Here is a 19,619-nt window from a genome sequence, read left to right as displayed (position 1 = left end):
ACATTGAGTGCACCCTTCTATAATCATTAACAACACTAGGAGTTAGTTATTTGACATTTTAATTATTTTTCAAAATGGGAAAATACGAATGAGGAGGTAAAAATAGAAATGGCCTTCTAGGCAATGTTGACTGGTTAAAAATGATGATTGCTTAAGGGAATTTTCGGATGTGACTAAAGATTGTGGCAAGAAGGAGCCAAATAATGTATTATTGTCATCATAAAAACTCCCAAACCATACTGTGTAAAGTGGTTTTCAGGCTTCATTTTTTAAAAAACCCTCACAGCAGTTCCTTGAATTAGGTATTCTGACTTCCGTTTTAAAGAATCCAAAGAAACTTAGATTAAGATAATTATCCCAAGGTCTCATAGCTGGCCAATATGTAAAGAGCAAGAGAGCATTTAAGTTTTATCTGACTCATAATCTTAATTTTTAATGAAATATTTTAAATAAACACATGATAGTATGAAATACTTAAATATTACCAAAATTTGCTTTTAATTTTTAAAATCTTATAGAACAGTTAAACATTGTCCTTTCACTTCATTTTCCATTCCGTTCCCCCTACGCTTATTTTCTAAGCAGTGCTGCAGTCCTGTGAATCATGTGAATTTGCATTTCAGAACCTCTACAAGTGCTATCATACAACCTGTCCTTTAGCGTATTGCTATTTCACTCATCTTTCTGTTTTTGAGATTTACCCATATTGATCTTTATAAATTCATTTCTTTTGTTTGCTCTGTAGTGATTATTCATTTTTCTGTTTGAGAGATATTATTTCTCATTTTTCTCTTTTATATCAGTGCAACAGCAAATAATCATGTACATATTTCTGTTTAGTTTTATGTAAGTTTATTTTCTTTGAGTAGAATTGCTAAACTATAGAGTATATTTCTTCAGGCTTTAGAGTAGGTATTTCCAACTTGCTCTTTACAGTGTTTATGTTAATTTATACTCACTATAAGTATATAACATTAGAGCAGAATCTGAAATCACTATGATGTTTTAAAATTTCTCAAGTCTTGTCTTACAAGAAGAGAATTATAAAGAAATTAGAGCATCAGAGATTAGTTATTCCTTATCACTGAATAGATGATAAGCCCAATATATATTAAATGATATAGATTAATTTGGTGAGTATGGGAAAGAACAAGTAGTAGGAAGCAAGAGTAAGAGGAAAAGAAATCAGACAGGGTTGCATTTGGGTACATGTTTTTTCAATTGGAATTTTTTTTCTTTTTTTTTTTAAAAATTGAGAGATTTTAAAAAATTCTATAGTGCTTTACAATTGTCAAAAGTTTAACACATGTGACTTCATATAATCCTATAAGAACACTTTTTTCCTGCTCTATCCCTATGTTGTACCACCCTGCTTTCCTTCCCGCACTGGTACACTGATTTGTTCTCTTCCTCTGTGAGTCTGTTTCTTTGTTTTATTCAGTAGGCTGTTGTATTTTTTTAGATTCTACATAAGGGATAATCATACAGTATTTGTCTTTCTTTGTCTGACTTACTTCATTTAGCATAATGCCGTCTAAGTTCATCCATGTTGCTGCAAATGGCAAGCTTTTATTCTTTTTTATGGCTAAGTTGTAAATGGCAACCCACTCCAGTACTCTTGCCTGGAAAATCCCATGGACGGAGGAGCCTGGTAGGTTACAGTCCATGGGGTTGCTAAGAGTCCGACACGACTGAGCGACTTCACTTTCACTTTTCACTCTCATGCGTTGGAGAAGGAAATGGCAACCCACTCCAGTGTTCTTGCCTGGAGAATCCCAGGGACACCAGAGGAACCTGGTGGCTGCTGTCTATGGGGTCACACAGGGTCGGACACGACCAAAGCGACTTAGCAGTAGCAGCAGCAGTATTCATTACATATATTTACAACATTTCTATCCATTTCATCTGTTGATGGACACTTAGGATGCTTCCGTACCTTGGCAGTTATAAATAGTGCTGCTATGAACGTTGGGTTCATGAGTCTTTTCAGATTAATGTTTCTTTCAGATACATACCCCAGAGTGGAATTGCTGGGTCATATGATATTTCTGGGCCTCCCAGGTGGCTCAGTGGTAAAGAATCCTCCTGCTAACGCAGGAGACGTGGATTCAGTCCATGGGTCAGAAAGACGCCTTGGAGGAGGAAATGGCAGCCCACTCTAGTATTCTTGCCTGGATAATCTCATGGACAGAGGAGCCTGGTGGGCTACAGTTCATGGGGTTGCAGAGCTGGACATGACAGAGCAACTGAGCACACATAGTGTCTTTACTTTTAGTTTTTGAGAAACCTCCATACTGTTTTCCAGAGTGACTGCACCAATTTACTTAGCCACCAGTAGCGTATGAGAGTTCTTTTCTTCATTTCCTCACCAGTGTTTGTTATTTGTATTCCTTTTGATGATGGCCATTCTGACATGTGTGAGGTAAATTTTTTTCTTATAATAAAAAGTCATGTGGTAGGCACTCTAGGTCTGGTTAAGCAGCTCCATAAAGCCATCAAGTACCCTTCCTAGTCTGCCATCCTTAGCATGTGGCTTTGATTGTTCCCTTTTCAGGTATTGTGTGCAGACTCTGGACAGAAAGAAGGGGAAAGGGCAGAAGGCATAGGTCAACTGAACCCTGTAAGTCTTACTCAATAGATTTCTTTATGCGTCTCATTGGCCAGAACTGGTTCAAATGACCCTTAGCTTTAAGGTTTCTGAAGAGGCAAGTACTTTCCTGAACAAAATCAGAATTCTAATAGTAAGAAAGAAGATAGATACTGGATAGGCAACTAGCAATGTCCTTCACTGTAATTTATATGAACATTCAATGTTTGATTACATAGTGATTCTGGTTGGGATGGGTGGGAGAGCACATAATAGGTGATTAGTAAATATTTGTTGAGCAAATGAATGAATGTGCTTTTGAATCCCACAATAGGTAACAGCTGTCTTGAATCCCTTCAAGTCTGTCAAGGAACATTGCTTCTGCATTGTGATTTTGAAGGTGAATTTTTCCTTGAGTATTGTTAGTTCAAATTTCATGTCTCTCAAGCTCATTTGCATCTTCCTTTACAGTTTGCTTTTGACAAAACTTTGTTGAAAATGCTTATATAACTAAATGACCTTCTTGCCAATTATGATAGTGCTTAAAATTTCATTCGGTGTCATGGTTTTCCTGTCTTCAGCTTTAGGGATACACACATGTGATCTACAGGAGCTACAGTTGTAATTATTGTCATATTTTTCTTTTGTAAGAGCTAAGCCAAAAAATATTGACTATTTTGGGACTAAGAGAAATACAAGCCAGTGAAGAATAATTATTGAGGTCACTTAGTCAGCTTCTTTGTACATGAAGAAGTGAGGAACACTGAGTTTGTAAGATATTCAGAGACACACCACTAGCTGAAGTAAGATTACTGAACCTAGGAGTCTCAACCTAATGTTATTCTTCATTTTATTTTGTCATGTTGTTATTCAGATCAGAATCAGTTTAAAGGACTAAATCATTCACCTCCCCAAAAGCAAAGTGTCATTTTGCCTTTGGTGAGAATCACAGTGAGATTCTGAGTTGCTTTTCAAACCAAATATATTAAAAAAAACATTAAATGGTGTTCCATATTTTTGTATACTCTTTGTATTGAGCTAAAGTTATTGATAAAGATGGTAATCTGTATATTAATCGTTATCCAAGATATTTCCTGAATTAGATTTTCTGATACACTAACCAATGCCAATGCATAGGAATTTACTGAACCTGCTTAATATATGGGAAACAGAAGACATTCAGACTAGATCATTCCTACTATGTCTTTAATTTTCGTAGTGACATACATATTTTTAAATTAGTGTATGACCATGTAAAGAGGGTGGAACAGTGAGCTAATTTCAGGTTCTCAATGGTTATCAGCAGTTCTTGAATTTTTTTTACTTGCAATTATGATTTGAACATAAAATGGGTGATTTGTAATAAAAATACTTCTTAAAAGTAATACTGAATTCTCAGTTTAAAGAAGTCTTTATCTCACTTCTCTCCATTACATTTCATTCCCATGAAAACTTTGAAACTCTGTCTGCTGTATCAACTTAGCGGGAATCTGTTCAGAAAAAATTGTTAAATTCCTATCTTGGTAAAACTTCATTTAAAATCAGTTTTTCCATTGCAAGGGTTCACTTCAGTTCAGTTCAGTTCAGTCGCTCAGTCGTGTCCGACTCTTTGCGACCCCATGAATCGCAGCACGCCAGGCCTCCCTGCACATTACCAACTCCCAGAGTTCACTCAAACTCACGTCCATCGAGTCGGTGATGGCATCCAGCCATCTCATCCTCTGTCGTCCCCTTCTCCTCCTGCCCCCAATCCCTCCCAGCATCAGGGTCTTTTCCAATGAGTCAACTCTTTGCATGAAGTGGCCAAAGTATTGGAGTTTCAGCTTTAGCATCAGTCCTTCCAATGAACACCCAGGGCTGATCTTCTTTAGAATGTACTGGTTGGATCTCCTTGCAGTCCAAGGGACTCTCAAGAATCTTTTCCAACACCACAGTTCAAAAGCATCAATTCTTTGGCGCTCAGCTTTCTTTATAATCCAACTCTCGCATCCATACATGACCACTGGAAAAACCATAAAGTCTGACACTGTTTCCCCATCTATTTGCCATGAAGTGATGGGACCAGATGCCATGATCTTGGTATTCTGAATGTTGAGGTTTAAGCCAACTTTTTCACTCTCCTCTTTCACTTTCATCAAGAGGCTTTTTAGTTCACCTTCACTTTCTGCCATAAGGGTGGTGTCATCTGCATATCTGAGGTTATTGATATTTCTCCCGGCAATCTTGATTCCAGCTTGTGCTTCTTCCAGTCCAGCGTTTCTCATGATGTACTCTGCATATAAGTTAAATAAGCAAGGTGACAATATACAGCCTTGACGTAGTCCTTTTCCTATTTGGAACCAGTCTGTTGTTCCATGTCCAGTTCTAACTGTTGCTTCCTGATCTGCATATAGGTTTCTGAAGAGGCAGGTCAGGTGGTCTGGTATGCCCATCTCTTTCAGAATTTTCCACAGTTTATTGTGATCCACACAGTCAAAGGCTTTGGCATGGTCAATAAAGCAGAAATAGATGTTTTTCTGGAACTCTCTTGCTTTTTCCATGATCCAGCAGATGTTGGCAATTCGATCTCTGGTTCCTCTGCCTTTTCTAAAACCAGCTTGAACATCTGGAAGTTCACGGTTCACATATTGCTGAAGCCTGGCTTGGAGAATTTTGAGCATTATTTTACTATCATGTGAGATGAGTATAATTGTGCGGTAGTTTGAGCATTCTTTGGCATTGCCTTTCTTTGGGATTGGAATGAAAACTGACCTTTTCCAGTCCTGTGACCACTGCTGAGTTTTCCCAATTTGCTGGCATATTGAGTGCAGCACTTTCACAGCATCATCTTTCAGGATTTGAAATAGCTCAACTGGAATTCCATCACCTCCACTAGCTTTGTTTGTAGTGATGCTTTCTAAGGCCCACTTGACTTCACATTCCAGGATGTCTGTCTCTAGGTCAGTGATCACACCATCGTGATTATCTCGGTTATGAAGCTCTTTTTTATACAGTTCTTCTGTGTATTCTTGCCACCTCTTCTTAATATCTTCTGGTTCTGTTAGGTCCATACCATTTCTGTCCTTTATTGAGCCCATTTTTTGCATGAAATGTTCCCTTGGTATCTCTAATTTTCTTGAAGAAATCCCTAGTCTTTCCCATTTTGTTGTTTTCCTGTTTCTTTGCGTTGATCGCTGAGGAAGGCTTTCTTATCTCTCTTTGCTGTTCTTATAGGTAAAATTAGTACTTAATGAATTCTGAAAACATGGCTCAGATTCCCTTAGCACAACTTTAAAACATATATGCCTTGTCTGTAATCTCATTCAAAGATTATGGTATTTACTAAATATGACTTTCATTATACTTAAATTTGCCCTGTTAGGTACTGCGTAAAAATTGTAAATATATAGCCAATAATTGGTAAAAAGAGGAGTTAAAGTAAATTGTAATATAATCACATTAAGGAGTTACACAGTTAAGTCCAATTCTCTGAAGACATTTCATGTCATAAGAAAATGCTAATGTTTCAGTGAGGAAAATGGGGCAGCATGATTCCAGCTTTGTCAAAAATACATAAAACTAGAAGAAGTAACCTCCAATAAAATATTAATTGTAGGTATTCAGATTGTGGGCATATTTTCCATTTTCTGTACAGAATTGTTACTTTTGTAACCTGATTAAAACATAAAACATTTCCCCACTGCCTTTTTCGTGTTTTCTCAATGAAATGAAGTGGTCTATAACTTGCAGAGAACAGTTGTCAGTTTTTAAAACAAATATGGTCTTTTGGAAATGTTTGTTTATGATGTATTCTTAGTTTCATAGTTTTGAGCCATCACTTGAGCTTGAATAAATTATTTGAGCTGTATAAATATTTGCATTTCATTGAGAGCATTGAAATTAAAAGTATAAAGCAGAAATCTTTCTAAATAACAGTTTTTTAATATCTAAAAGTTGTACTTCAGAGTTTGGTATTTTCTTTACTGTCTGATTTCATCTTTTATTGTCAAATGTCCTGTGACAAAAGCCACCTTTTCTAAGAGAGAAACTTTTCGAATGGGAATATATTTTATGTTATGCCTTATACATTTTATAATCTTGAATGCTTAGATTCATGTAAACTTTTTCTTATTTTTAGAGGAACAGAAAGGAAGTGCAAAGATGAAAAGTGAAGAGCGGCCAATAGATTCAGAAAAATGTTCTACACCCAGTGCTCTAGAAGAGACTACTGTGAAAATAGAAAAAGAAGATGAAAAGGAACTTGTAAAACTGCCAGTCATAGTGAAGCTAGAAAAACCTTTTCCAGAAAGTGAAGAAAAAAAGATTATCAAAGAAGAAAGTGATTCCTTCAAGGAAAATGTCAAACCTGTAAAAGTGGAAATGAAAGAATGTAAAGCAGATCCTAGAGATATCAAAGGTAGTATGGAGAAGTTAGAGCCTGAGAGGCTAGAGTTTGTTGGCAATGTTAAATCTTCTCAAGAAATTACTGAAAAGTCTACTGAAGAAACCGAGAAACTTAAAAATGACCAGCAGGCCAAGATTCCACTAAAAAAACGAGAAATTAAACTGAGTGATGATTTTGATAGTCCAATCAAAGGACCTTTGTGTAAATCAGTTACTCCAACAAAAGAGTTTTTGAAAGATGAAATAAAACAAGAGGAAGAGACTTGTAAAAGGATCTCTACAATCACTGCCTTGGGTCATGAAGGGAAACAGCTGGTAAATGGAGAAGTTAGTGATGAAAAGGTAACTCCACATTTTAAGACAGAACAGATGGAGACAAAGTTTTATGATTCAAAGGAAGATAGTTGCAGCCCCTCTAAGGACAGAAGTGTCATCATGGAGGGAAATGGAGCAGAGTCTGTAAATTCTGTCATTCCAAGTGTAAAAATAGGTGATCTTGAGAAAGAAGTGGTCCCTTTAGGGAAAGATACAGATAATTCAATATCAGTCTTAGAGACCCCGAGTCAGAAAGAGTACATAGACGAAACTGGTCCTTCAGAAATGGAAACCTCTCTTGAGACTGCTGAAGTAGCAAAGGATCTCTGTTTAAAAACTGCTTTATCTGCCACTGAATCCTATAGTATGAGAGTTGAAGAGAAGTCTCCCAAAAGTAAGAAGGATAAGCGCCCACCAGTCCTAGAGTGTCTTGAAAAGTCCAAAAAGACTTTTCTTGATAAGGACATACAAAGATTGAGTCCAATACCGGAGGAGGTTCCAAAGACAACTGTAGAATCAGAGAAGGCTGGGTCTCCTGAGGCAGCTGAAACTTATCCGTCGTCTAACGTGACTGTCCACTGTGAGAAACTAGCCTCAGAAGTTGAGTGTCAGAATACAAGTTCACTAGAAGGTCATTCCCTGGAGAAAGTAGACCCAGAAATTTTAAAAGTGGATTCTGAATCAACAAAGGTAGAAGTGGATAATCTGGACAATGCCCAGACCTCTGGCACAGGTGATCCTTCTGAGACAAAGGGTTCTATGCAAAAAAGCAAATTGAAATATAAGTTGATTCCTGAAGAAGAAAACACTGCCTCAGAAAACACAGAGATAACCTCCGAAAGGCAGAAAGAAGGCATCAAATTAACAATTAGGATATCTAGTCGGAAAAAGAAGTCAGATTCTCCTCCCAAAATTTTAGAACCAGAAACCAAGCAAGAGAAGACAGAAAAGGAAGAAGAGAAAACAAACGTTGGTCGTACTTTGAGGAGGTCTCCAAGAATATCTAGACCCACAGCAAAAGTGGCTGAAATCAGAGATCAGAAAGCTGATAAAAAAAGAGGGGAAGAAGATGAAGTAGAAGAAGAGTCAGCAGCTTTGCAAAAGACAGACAAAAAAGAAAATTTGAAAAAAGCAGAGAAGGATACAAATTCTAAAGTAGCCAAGGTAAAATTTCTCCTACTCTGAGCTTTAGTTTTTATTAGAAATATTTGACTTTTAAGTGTTCATAGCTTTTTACTTTTGGCTAAAACAACTCATTCAAAGATAAAACAGCAACAACAAAAAAACCCTTTCTTCCTATATCTGAGATGTCTTATTAGTTATCTCCAGACATTAAATTTCAGACTGTATCATCTTTTAAACATTTTCTCTATTATAGGCAATACAGAAATATATTCTATTTGTAAGTTCTACAGGTAATACCTAACTTGTAACACTTGAAAAATGAAAATTTCTCACAAACACTATTAACGGTTTGGGCTGCATCTCTTTTGGTCTTTTTTCCATATATTCATGTCTGTGTTTGTAAATATTTCCCATGCACTTAAAAGATAAATTCATTTTTCTGTGAGTTTTTCACTTAACAATGTGTGTCTGAACGTTTTCCCTATCAGTAGATAGAGTCTACCTTCAGTTATTGATGACCACGTAGTATTCCATAGTGTGGATGTGCCTCAGTTTCTTTAACTCCTCCCTGATTGATTGACATTTAGGTTGTTCCCAATTTTTCACTATTACAGGCAATGCTGCATTGAAGATCCTTTTGGACATGAGTGAGTATTTCTTTAGAATAGAATCCTAGAATTGGAATTACTGGGTCAAGGGACATAAGTATTTTAAGTTTTGGTAACTTTTGCTTCTTTACTTTCCAAAAAGGCCCCATTAATGTACCCTCTCATTGCCAGTGTTTGAGAGAGCCTCTGTTTCCCCATTTCAGTTATTAGTCTTAGAGCCAGAATTTTTTTTTTTTTTTCTTCTATGACCCTCTTATTTTAAGCAAAATCTTGTACAAGTCTTTAGCCAGCCTATGGAAAATTTGTCATAATTAAAGTGCTACTTAAAAAAAAAGTGCTCCTTTTGTTTTTGATTTATTTAAGTGATAACATTGTTCTTAATTGTAAGTGGTCCTTAGTTCCTTGAAATACTAAAAAAAATTGCCTCCTGTTGTTAGAGTTATTTTGGTCTTTGGTGAGGACTTAAACTGTAGGAGTGAACTGAAATATGACTTAAAATATTGTGAAGCCAACCAGTAGAAAGCAGTTCCCAACATTATAATGTTAGTCTCTGAATAATGTATTTTTTAAGTTTGTCAGAAATTTTTATGCGGTTCTGATCCATTTCTCTGATATGAGAAATAAATTTTTAATATAACAATGTGTGAGAATATAGTCAGTGTTCAATTATAGAGCCTTTGAAAAGTACATGCCCTTTGACCCAGAATCCTCTTCCAGGAATTTATCCTAACCACAGAGGTTTGTGTAAAGATTTTATATTTGCAAGGATACATTGTTTATGAAGGTGAAAAAATGGAAAACTACCTAAATGTCTGTGTAGTTGTGGATTAGATATAGCTATGTGATGGCATATTATATATATATATAATATATATACACACACATACTCACACACACACACACGATATTAGAATATTTTATCACTAGGGCAAGTATTTAATAAGACAGAATGTTCATTATAATTCTCCCCTCCCAAAAAGTAGAAAAAAATAATGGAAATATATACCAAAATTTAATAGTAAGTATATCTGTTGATGAAACTACAGTAATTTTTTCTTTTCTTCTTTGTATATTCACTAAATATTCCACAATGCGCATGTAATCAGAAGCATGTTTTTTTTTTTTTTTTTTTTACATTGTTATTACATCAAATTGTCCTAATCTTTTATTTTATACAAGGTAAAGCCCAAAGGCAAAGTTCGATGGACTGGCTCTCGAACACGTGGCAGGTGGAAATATTCCAGCAATGATGAAAGTGAAGGGTCTGACAGTGAAAAATCATCTGCAGCTTCAGAAGAGGAGGAAGAAAAGGAAAGTGAAGAAGCCATCCTAGCAGATGATGATGAACCATGCAAAAAATGTGGCCTTCCAAACCATCCTGAATTAGTACGTACCTGATCTCTCTGGACAGTATTCAGATTATTGCCATGCTGTGGTTGAAACATTTTAACTTATCTGGGTTTGATCATTATTTCAATTTTTTGTGTGCAAAATCTTTTATTTCTATTCTCAGATAATAACCTAATTCTAGGGAGGGTCAGGATCTTGCTTTCATTCTTACCTGGCTTTGTAATGATGTTTCTCCACTTAAGCATGCACTGTTAATCTCTTCTCACAGATCAGTTTATTCGGATATTCCTATTCTGGTTTTTTTTGTTTTTCTTTTTTTCTTTAAAATTTTGTTCTTTCCCTTTAAGTAACTTTATAATGATATTTCTGAAGTAGCAGCTTTGAATAAGTAAGACCTGAAGGGCTTGTTGCCTTTCTGTAAAAACATATAAATAAGTCAAGTAATAACCCAGTAGGTTATTAACTTTAGAAATGGGTAGTTCTAAAAAAAAAATTTAAGAGGATAATTATAGACCGGATATATTCAGAAAAATAGTGACAGATTTGCACAGGACTGTCTTATTTGGAAGTAAGTTCTTCAGAGATTGCCTAAATCAGAAAACCCAGTTCCTCACCTAGATATTTATTTTTGCAGTTTATGAGGGCTTTCTAAAGAACCTGTTGAAGAAGCACTCTTGTTATGCCCAGCTGTTCTGTTTTGAATAGATTTTACTTCGAAAGCAAGTTCTACCTATTAAGTAGAAAGAGACATAAAGATGCTTCCACATAGGTAGAGTTGTGAAGAGCAGAAACAAGTTATGTAAAGTTGCTCAGAACAGCTCCTGATACTTGTTGTGGGCTGAGGTAAAGCTATTTATGGTTTAACTTACAGTTTTCTTCCTAAATGTGAAAATCATATCTGGAAACTAAATTAATCGATGAAGTTTATCATATCTCAGTAGTTTCAGAAGAGATATAGCTCTGAAAAGAATAGGTTTCAGAATTACACTGAGAAGACCCTTCTAAATATTTTTATGATCTTCAAACTGTAAAAATTTTAAGTGGAGAAAGGCAAAGAGAAGATTTGTAATAGTGGTCTTTTCTGCCCTCTAAATCAAGTAAAAATCAACATTTGTGTTCTTTTCCTACCATTTCCTAATTTTTTTTTTTAAATTGAAAGAATGCATTTTGACTAAGGAGGGCATGGCAACCCACTCCAGTATTTTGGAGAATCCCCAGGAACAGAGGAGCCTGGTGGGCTACAGTCCACAGGGTCACAAAGAGTCCGACACAACTGAGTGACTAGGCACAGACTAGGTGGTCATAGATGACAATGACAAAGAGGTGTGAAAAATTGAGAAGTAAAATGAAGTAAGCAGAAATGACATCCAGGAGGTGGAGAAAGTTGCATCCTTCTTAGAATATACAGAGGATTTTTATTCGATTATCTTAGTAACTGCTCTGAAAATCCCATTTGCTGGTTACTGTGCCAAAGAGAATGATGTTGGAAACTGAAGATCTGAAATATGGTTAATTTCATATGCTGGATATTTTAGGATAATCTAATAAAAATCTCAAGCCACTATTGTGTGTTAAGTGGTAGGGGAATGATGCTGAATTAGATGTGGACCTTGGGAGCTTCCTTGGTGGGCCAGTGGTTAAGAATCTCCCTGGCAATGCAGGGAACAAGGGTTCAAACCCTGGTTAGGGAACTAAGATCCCGTAAGCTGTGTGGTATGGCCCCAAAACAAACAAAAAAGACCTGTTTAAAAAAAAAAAAGACCTGTTAAATTCCTAATTAACTGAGGGTTTTTATTATTAAGCTTTATGCAGATAAAGAATATAATATAGTGTATTTCTTAGTATCATGCTAAGATACATAGAAATGTCTTTATTTTAACTTAAGAGTTATTGAATATTACCCATAGAGATACGTTGACGTTAATCTGTGGTTTATTTCAGATCCTTCTGTGTGACTCTTGTGACAGTGGATACCACACTGCCTGCCTTCGCCCTCCTCTAATGATTATTCCAGATGGAGAATGGTTCTGCCCCCCTTGCCAGCATGTATGACAACCCAGCACAGTTCTGGGTTTCCAGTCTCTGTTTTTATGTTCAAATTAATATTTCTTGACAGCCACTAAACATTTTAATCTTCAGTTTATAGATATTGTTTATCTGTTCTTTAAATTTCTATAAAAGTAGAGGCTATTGATTAAAAACTACCTTTTGTTAGTATCTTATAGGTCTTCCCTTTATTTTTTTCCCCAAAGCAATTCTCAAAGGACCTCTTGTTTTTACAAAATTATAATCTCCGGTTTATTTTTTCTCACATTTGTTAAAGGCACAACCACCTCTCCCCTCCATGAGGATAATATACAAGGGAAGAAATAAATTTCTTCCTGTTGTTTATCTCTTTGTTTCATCCTCTTTTTCATTTCTGCCTACCTTCTTTTTGTCATTTTTATAGATGATGTTATAAATTATGGACCATTATGATGGTACTATGAATAGAATCATGGATTCTATTTCTCTCATATCTTGATTCAGTGGATTTCTTTTAAAACTTGAAGAGCAGAATGTCTTTTTTATTCAAAAGGTCCTTTCCAGTCTCATTTTGCTTTAAAATTTGGAAATTCCCTGGTGGTCCAGTGGTTTGGACTCTGTGCTTCCACTGCAGGGGGCACAGCTTCAGCCCCTGGGCAGGGAACTAAGATGCCGCAAGGTGTGCGGCCTGGCTCAAAAAAGCCCAAAAGATGGTGGTCTTTATTGCATTTTTTTATGTAAGTGGAATTATTTGGCTTAGCATCACTCTAACAATTACATTCTTCAGCTCTATTTTGACCTATTAACTGTTTGGCATGATTTTGTAAATTTTTTTTCCATTCTCTTAAAAAAAAAAAAAAACAGTGATTGGCACCATTATATTTTCTTGTACATGTAACCTTCTTCCTTAAAAATACCTTGGGATTTAAAAAGTTTTTTTAATCACTGTCATGTATATATGCTGAACCAAATGCTATTTTAAACATTAATTACTGCCAGCAAGGTAGGCCATAGAATATGTTTCTTGACAAAGCTGTAAGTTTCTTTAACGTGTGTGTTACTTCAAAGATGATGATGAACTGAAGTGGCATTCTTTATTTAATTAAATACAAGGAACATTTCACTGTTTTCTCTGTGGCCCCTTATTAGCTGTCTTAGCACTGCAGCTTTAGCTAATAGGCAAGAGATAAGTGATTGTGGAAAGGTGTTTAAGATGATACTCATCTGTTTTATGTTTTCAGAAACTACTGTGTGAAAAATTAGAAGAACAATTGCAAGATTTGGATGTTGCCTTAAAGAAGAAAGAGCGTGCTGAACGCAGGTACTGTGATATGTGTGTTAATGTTTCACTTGGGAATTTGACATCAGAATTATCTTCCAGTATAGACTAATGTGTCTGTATAAAGCGGAGATTGGTAAACTCTTACTTGTGGGCCAAATGTGGCCCACTTCTTGTTTTTGTATTGCCACCTAAGAATGGGTCTTGTTTTTGTTTTTAAATGATTAGAAAAAAATCAAAAGAAAAGTCATTTTTCACGGCACATGAAAATTACATATTCTGATTTCATTGTTCGTAAATAACCTTTGCCGTGCTCATTGTTTATATGTTATCTGTGACTGCTTTTGCACGACAGCTACAGAGTTGAGTAGTTGTAACAGAGACCATATAACCCAAGCCTAATATATTATCTGTCCTTTTATAGGAAGTTTGCCAATCCCTGATTTAAAGTTTTTATCATAACCTACTATGAATAAGCATTGGCCCAAGTATTGTGGAGGATATGTATCTAAGTACGTAGGGAGTTCAAGAAAACACAAAGAATTGGTCTACAATTTAGTTTCCCATGGCATCTCTTTGGGTGGGTAGAATTAGCAATGGTGAAATAAAGAGCTTACTGACTGTAAGCAATGATTCCCTTTTCAATATGCCCCTGCAGTATGGTCTAAGGCAGTTAGACCATAGCAGCGGTTAGAAGGCTTCTTGAAGGAGGTAAGATTGGAGTTGAGCTTAATCTTTACAGGAAGCTCATAATCAAGACAGTAAGTTTGTATTTATTTATAATTTTATGTACCTTTTTTGATTAGTCTATTGCTAAACATTCGTTCTTTCCTACTGTGTTCCAAACTGAAGAGAAAAGATGAGTGAAACAAAGCTCTTGCTTACCTGGAGCTTATCTTCTGCGTATGAACCAGTGACGCAAATAAGTAGACAAATTGAGGTACATTTAGAGCAATATTGGAACATTGTGGAGGAGCACTGTAGTTCTCCAAGGGCTTGGATTATCAGGGAAGTCCTTGGAACATAACTAGAGGTTATACAGACTGACATGCAGAGAAAGGATATTTTAGGCAAAGAGCACAATAAACGCATAGACAGAGTGTAAATGTGAGAGTAAGAGGGGTGGGGCATGAAGCTAAAAAGGAAACTGAGGGCAGATTGCGACAGCTTTGCATAACTGGCTGGGAAATTTGAATTGTTCTCTAGAGGCAGTGGGGAAGCCATCAAAGGAGAGAGATACATAATCAGACTTTTATTTCAGAAAAAAAATACCCTGGTAACAGCAAGAAGAAGGAATTAGCATTAAGGCCATTGGAATAAAGTCTGTGGGAGTCAGTGAGGTCTGAACTAGATCAGTCATCATGATAATAAAGTGGAGAGGCTGAAGAGAATTTTCATAGTCTTAACCAGTAGGGCTTGATGCCCATGTATTCATGATATGAGAAAAATCTAAGCAGTGTCTCCTTCATTTGTTGCTACTTTAATTTTTACTGCTATCACATAGTATTACCCTGAAAAATTTAGTTTGCTTTCAGGCAAACTCATTCCATAATCCACACACTTTACTCTATACAAAGGTGAACATTAAAAATGGGTTCACAGTCAGAAAAGTAACTTCAGTTTCTTCCACTTGGGATATGTTTTGCTTCTGGAACTTTTTGCTTTACTTATTTTAGCACTGTGTTTGGGACCTTGACTATATTTCCAAATGAATTCTGTGATACAAATACTGTCATCAAGGTTTGATTGGGGTATATTTATCCTATTGATACTATTTTCTCCAAGTTCTTGCTCATATTTTGTTATTAAACATAAAGTTCTTTCCAAAAAAAAAATAAAAATGGGTTCAAGGACTTCCTTGGCGGTCCATTGGTTAAGACTCGATGCTTCTAATGCAGGGGACATGGGTTAATCAGTTGTCTAAATACCTTTACATTTAGGAACTCTTACTGATAGTTCTGTGTATAGTTATTAAGACTGTTTTGATGTGCAAATTGCTCCTGTCTTAATTTTTGATGGGCTTTCCTGGTAGCTCAGATGGTAAAGAATCTGCCTGCAATGCAGGAGGCCCAGGTTCGATCTCTGGGTTGGGAAGATCCCCTGGAGAATGGAATGGCAACCCACTCCAGTATTCTTGCCTGGAGAATTCCCTGTCCAAGGAGCCTGGCGGGCTATAGTCCATGGGGTTGCGGAGTCAGACATGACTGAATGACTAAACACACTAATTTTTGACACTGGAAGAGATCAAATTAAAGATGCTTCAGATTAGTCATAATTAAGTCATAATTAAAAATTGGACTCAGTCTTCCTGAAATCTACCTGCCCTTCTTAGAAATGAGCAGTTTTCTCATGTTCTGAAGCTGATCTGATGTAAAATTGTACATAGCTAATAGGCTTATTCTTTAAGGACATGGAAGAAAATGGATTCTCTCTAAAAGCCAAGAATGTAAACCACTAAGAATTTGTCTCATGCTCATATTGTATCTGTTTGTCCTTTGGAGGCTTATGATGCTTGTCGGGTTTATATCTGGAAAGATTGGTGAGCATTTACTTTTGCCTCCTATACTTGAGGAAGTGCTGCCCTAGTTAAGAAATACTTTAAATTTTAGAAATTTATGTTAAAATGTGCCACGATATTTGTTTACACTGTTGGTCTCCCATTTACTAGTTCATCTAGTTTCTCTTCTATCCTTGATAATCCTCTATACTTAAATGTCATCCTTTGAGAGGACATCTGTAATTGTGTGTGCCTTTAGATCACACACTAAATCCTATATGAGAGACCATTCTGACAAGGCAGGTTAACCGAATTGTTACTATTGTTTGCTAATTTTTCCCCAGAATCTGGTTAACAAAGCCTTCATTATTTATAGTTCCTAATGTATGTTTATATTAGAAGCTCTAAATAGCAAAATATGTGTGTTTCTAAAGTAAATAATACATTAACTGTAAATTTCAGGGGACTTAATCTCTTTTAAAAGTGAGCATTTTTATTCATCCAGTTTCAGATCTGTGAAACAATTTCTCTAGCATTCATCCGAACAGTTCGGAGCCTTGCTTACTCTCTGTGTCATAGTGCTAGAGCATCTTTCCCCTTGTTTGTGCTTTTAGTCAACATATATTGAACATTTCTTGAGCACCTACTTTATGCCAGGCAATGTAATCAAAATGAGGTATACAGTATATGGCTCTGGTATGATGAAAAAGAAGGATGTGTTAGTGAGTAATTAGTAACTAGCCAGCAACTGTCTATAGAACTGGAACTGTGATCTTAGTGATGTCTGATGTTTCAGAAGTCCATGCAACTGATTTGTAAACGTCCTTTCCAGGACTTGGTGCCAGAAATTATTGGGAATTCAAATAGCTCTGTGCTTCCAGAGTACTGTTACTAGTGCTTTGCTAGCACAGAGTTGGGTTTAATCAGGGTTGGCATTTTCGAGGTAAGGTAACAGAGGGAAGGAGAGAAAAAGACAAGGAATTTGAAGGTGTGTGCAAAGGAGTATTTATAATGATGGAGCATGAAGTCTAAGTGAGGTAAGGGGGAAAGTAAGGATACAGAGGGAGTGCCAAACAGTGAATAGAGAGTAGGGTCAGTGGGTAGAGGTTCCACTGGAGTCAGGGAGTTGTCAAAATCAGTGTACTAGAGGGAGTCAGCTGGAAAGCGAGTTAGTAGAAACCAGAAAACAGGTTCCTTGAAATTGAAATCTTAGAAGGCGTGTGGTAATAGTAAGGTCTGAGCCCAATATGATCATTGAACTATTTGGTGAGATGGAATGGAAGATGTAACTTTCCATAAGGTTACTAAGCAAGAAAATGCTTTGAGGAGAAATCATTCTTACCTTTTAAGATCTTACTCAGATATTAATATTACCACCTATTTAAGGTCTTTCCAAATTTCTCACCTCTTCAGACAAAAATCTGATCTTTTTTCACAGTTCCATTATACCTGTTCATACGGAGTACCGTCAGTTGTTAAATAATTGGGAGGGCAAGAACCATGTCTTATTTACCTTTGGATTTCCAAGTCTGACGTAAATCATGACCTAACCTGCAACATGACCATATGTTTTTTCCATTGAGTTGAGAAGAGAAATAATGGTCAAGTGGAAATAAAGCTTTTGCAGTACAAAAGAGGAAATTGATATCACAGCAAACTTGGTTAGAGACATGTCAGACATTTTTAATAACAGCTGAAGTTTTGACTTATCCATGTAGCCCTCCCTGTTAATTTCAGCTAGTACTGTTCTTCCTTTCCTGGTTTTTAGTTCATTAACTGTACTGTTTTTTAAAAAACAGGTTTTGATTAAAATAATTTTATTATTTTTATATGCCAGTTTTTATTTAATAACTTCATACATGTGTGCTAAGTCCTTTCAGTTGTGTCCAACTTTTGCTACCCTTTGAACTGTAGCCCGCCCGGCTTCTCTGTCCGATGGGATTCTCCAGGCAAGAATCCTGGAGGGAATTGCCATGCTGTCCTCCAGGGGATCTTTCAGACCCAGGGATTGAATGTTTGTCAGGAATGTCCTGCTTTGGCAGGGTTCTTTACCACTGGCACCACCTGGGAAGCCTAATAGCTATATAACCTGTCTCTAAAAAGACTATAAAATTCTTGTTAGTAGGGCCTAGAGTTTATAGGGCAGTAAAGGCTGTGTTCTAAAGAACCTACACAGATCAGATCAGATCAGTCACTCAGTCGTGTCTGACTCTTTGCGACCCCATGAATCTCAGCACGCCAGGCCTCCCTGTCCATCACCAACTCCCGGAGTTCACTCAGACTCACGTCCATCGAGTCAGTGATGCCATCCAGCCATTTCATCCTCTGTCATCCCCTTCTCCTCCTGCCCCCAATCCCTCCCAGGATCAGAGTCTTTTCCAATGAGTCAACTCTTTGCATGAGGTGGCCAAAGTACTGGAGTTTCAGCTTTAGCATTATTCCTTCCAAAGAAATCCCAGGGCTGATCTCCTTCAGAATGGACTGGTTGGATCTCCTTGCAGTCTAAGGGACTCGAAAGAGTCTTCTCCAACACCACAGTTCAAAAGCAAAACAATCAATTCTTCGGCGCTCAGCCTTCTTCACAGTCCAACTCTCACATCCACACATGACCACAGGAAAAACCATAGCCTTGACTAGACGAACCTTTGTTGGCAAACTAATGTCTCTGCTTTTGAATATGCTATCTAGGTTGGTCATAACTTTCCTTCCAAGGAGTAAGCATCTTTTAATTTCATGCCTGCTGTCTCCATCTGTAGTGATTCTGGAGCCCAGAAAAATAAAGTCTGACACTGTTTCCACTGTTTCCCCATCTATGTCCCATGAAGTGATGGGACCGGATGCCATGATCTTTGTTTTCTGAATGTTGAACTTTAAGCCAACTTTTTCACTCTCCACTTTCACTTTCATCCAGAGGCTTTTTAGTTCCTCTTTACTTTCTGCCATAAGGGTGGTGTCATCTGCATATCTGAGGTTATTGATACTTCTCCCGGCAATCTTGATTCCAGCTTGTGTTTCTTCCAGTCCAGCGTTTCTCATGATGTACTCTGCATATAAAAGTTAAATAAACAGGGTGACAGTATACAGCCTTGACGAATTCCTTTTCCTATTTGGAGCCAGTCTGTTGTTCCATGTCCAGTTCTAACTGTTGCTTCCTGACCTGCATACAAATTTCTCAAGAGGCAGGTCAGGTGGTCTGGTATTCCCATCTTTCAGAATTTTCCACAGTTTATTGTGATCCACATAGTCAAAGGCTTTGGTATAATCAATAAAGTAGAAATAGATGCTTTTCTGGAACTCTCTTGCTTTTTCCATGATCCAGCGGATGTTGGCAATTTGATCTCTGGTTCCTCTGCCTTTTCTAAAACCAGCTTGAACATCTGGAAGTTCACGGTTCACATATTGCTGAAGCCTGGCTTGGAGAATTTTGAGCATTACTTTACTAGCGTGTGA

General features: G+C 36.8%; 1 protein-coding gene across 2 annotated transcripts in view; it reads left to right on the top strand.

The window, feature by feature from the left end:
- Positions 1-19,619, top strand: part of RSF1 (remodeling and spacing factor 1) — a 148,945-nt gene that overhangs the window by 106,961 nt on the left and 22,365 nt on the right. Inside the window, exons 6-10 of one of the 2 annotated variants that reach the window (XM_027532694.1) lie at positions 2,922-2,987; positions 6,705-8,449; positions 10,198-10,404; positions 12,310-12,414; positions 13,635-13,714. In XM_027532694.1, coding sequence (XP_027388495.1) covers positions 2,922-2,987; positions 6,705-8,449; positions 10,198-10,404; positions 12,310-12,414; positions 13,635-13,714 — 2,203 coding nt within the window. The remainder of the gene's footprint in view (positions 1-2,921; positions 2,988-6,704; positions 8,450-10,197; positions 10,405-12,309; positions 12,415-13,634; positions 13,715-19,619) is intronic. The other variant, XM_027532695.1, reaches the window with a different exon arrangement.

The sequence above is a fragment of the Bos indicus x Bos taurus genome, chromosome 29, assembly GCF_003369695.1.
Source record: "Bos indicus x Bos taurus breed Angus x Brahman F1 hybrid chromosome 29, Bos_hybrid_MaternalHap_v2.0, whole genome shotgun sequence".
In the NCBI taxonomy this organism is placed as follows: domain Eukaryota; kingdom Metazoa; phylum Chordata; class Mammalia; order Artiodactyla; family Bovidae; genus Bos; species Bos indicus x Bos taurus.
The sequence above is the reverse complement of the archived record's forward strand: the minus strand, read 5'-3'. Positions and strand labels throughout refer to the sequence as shown.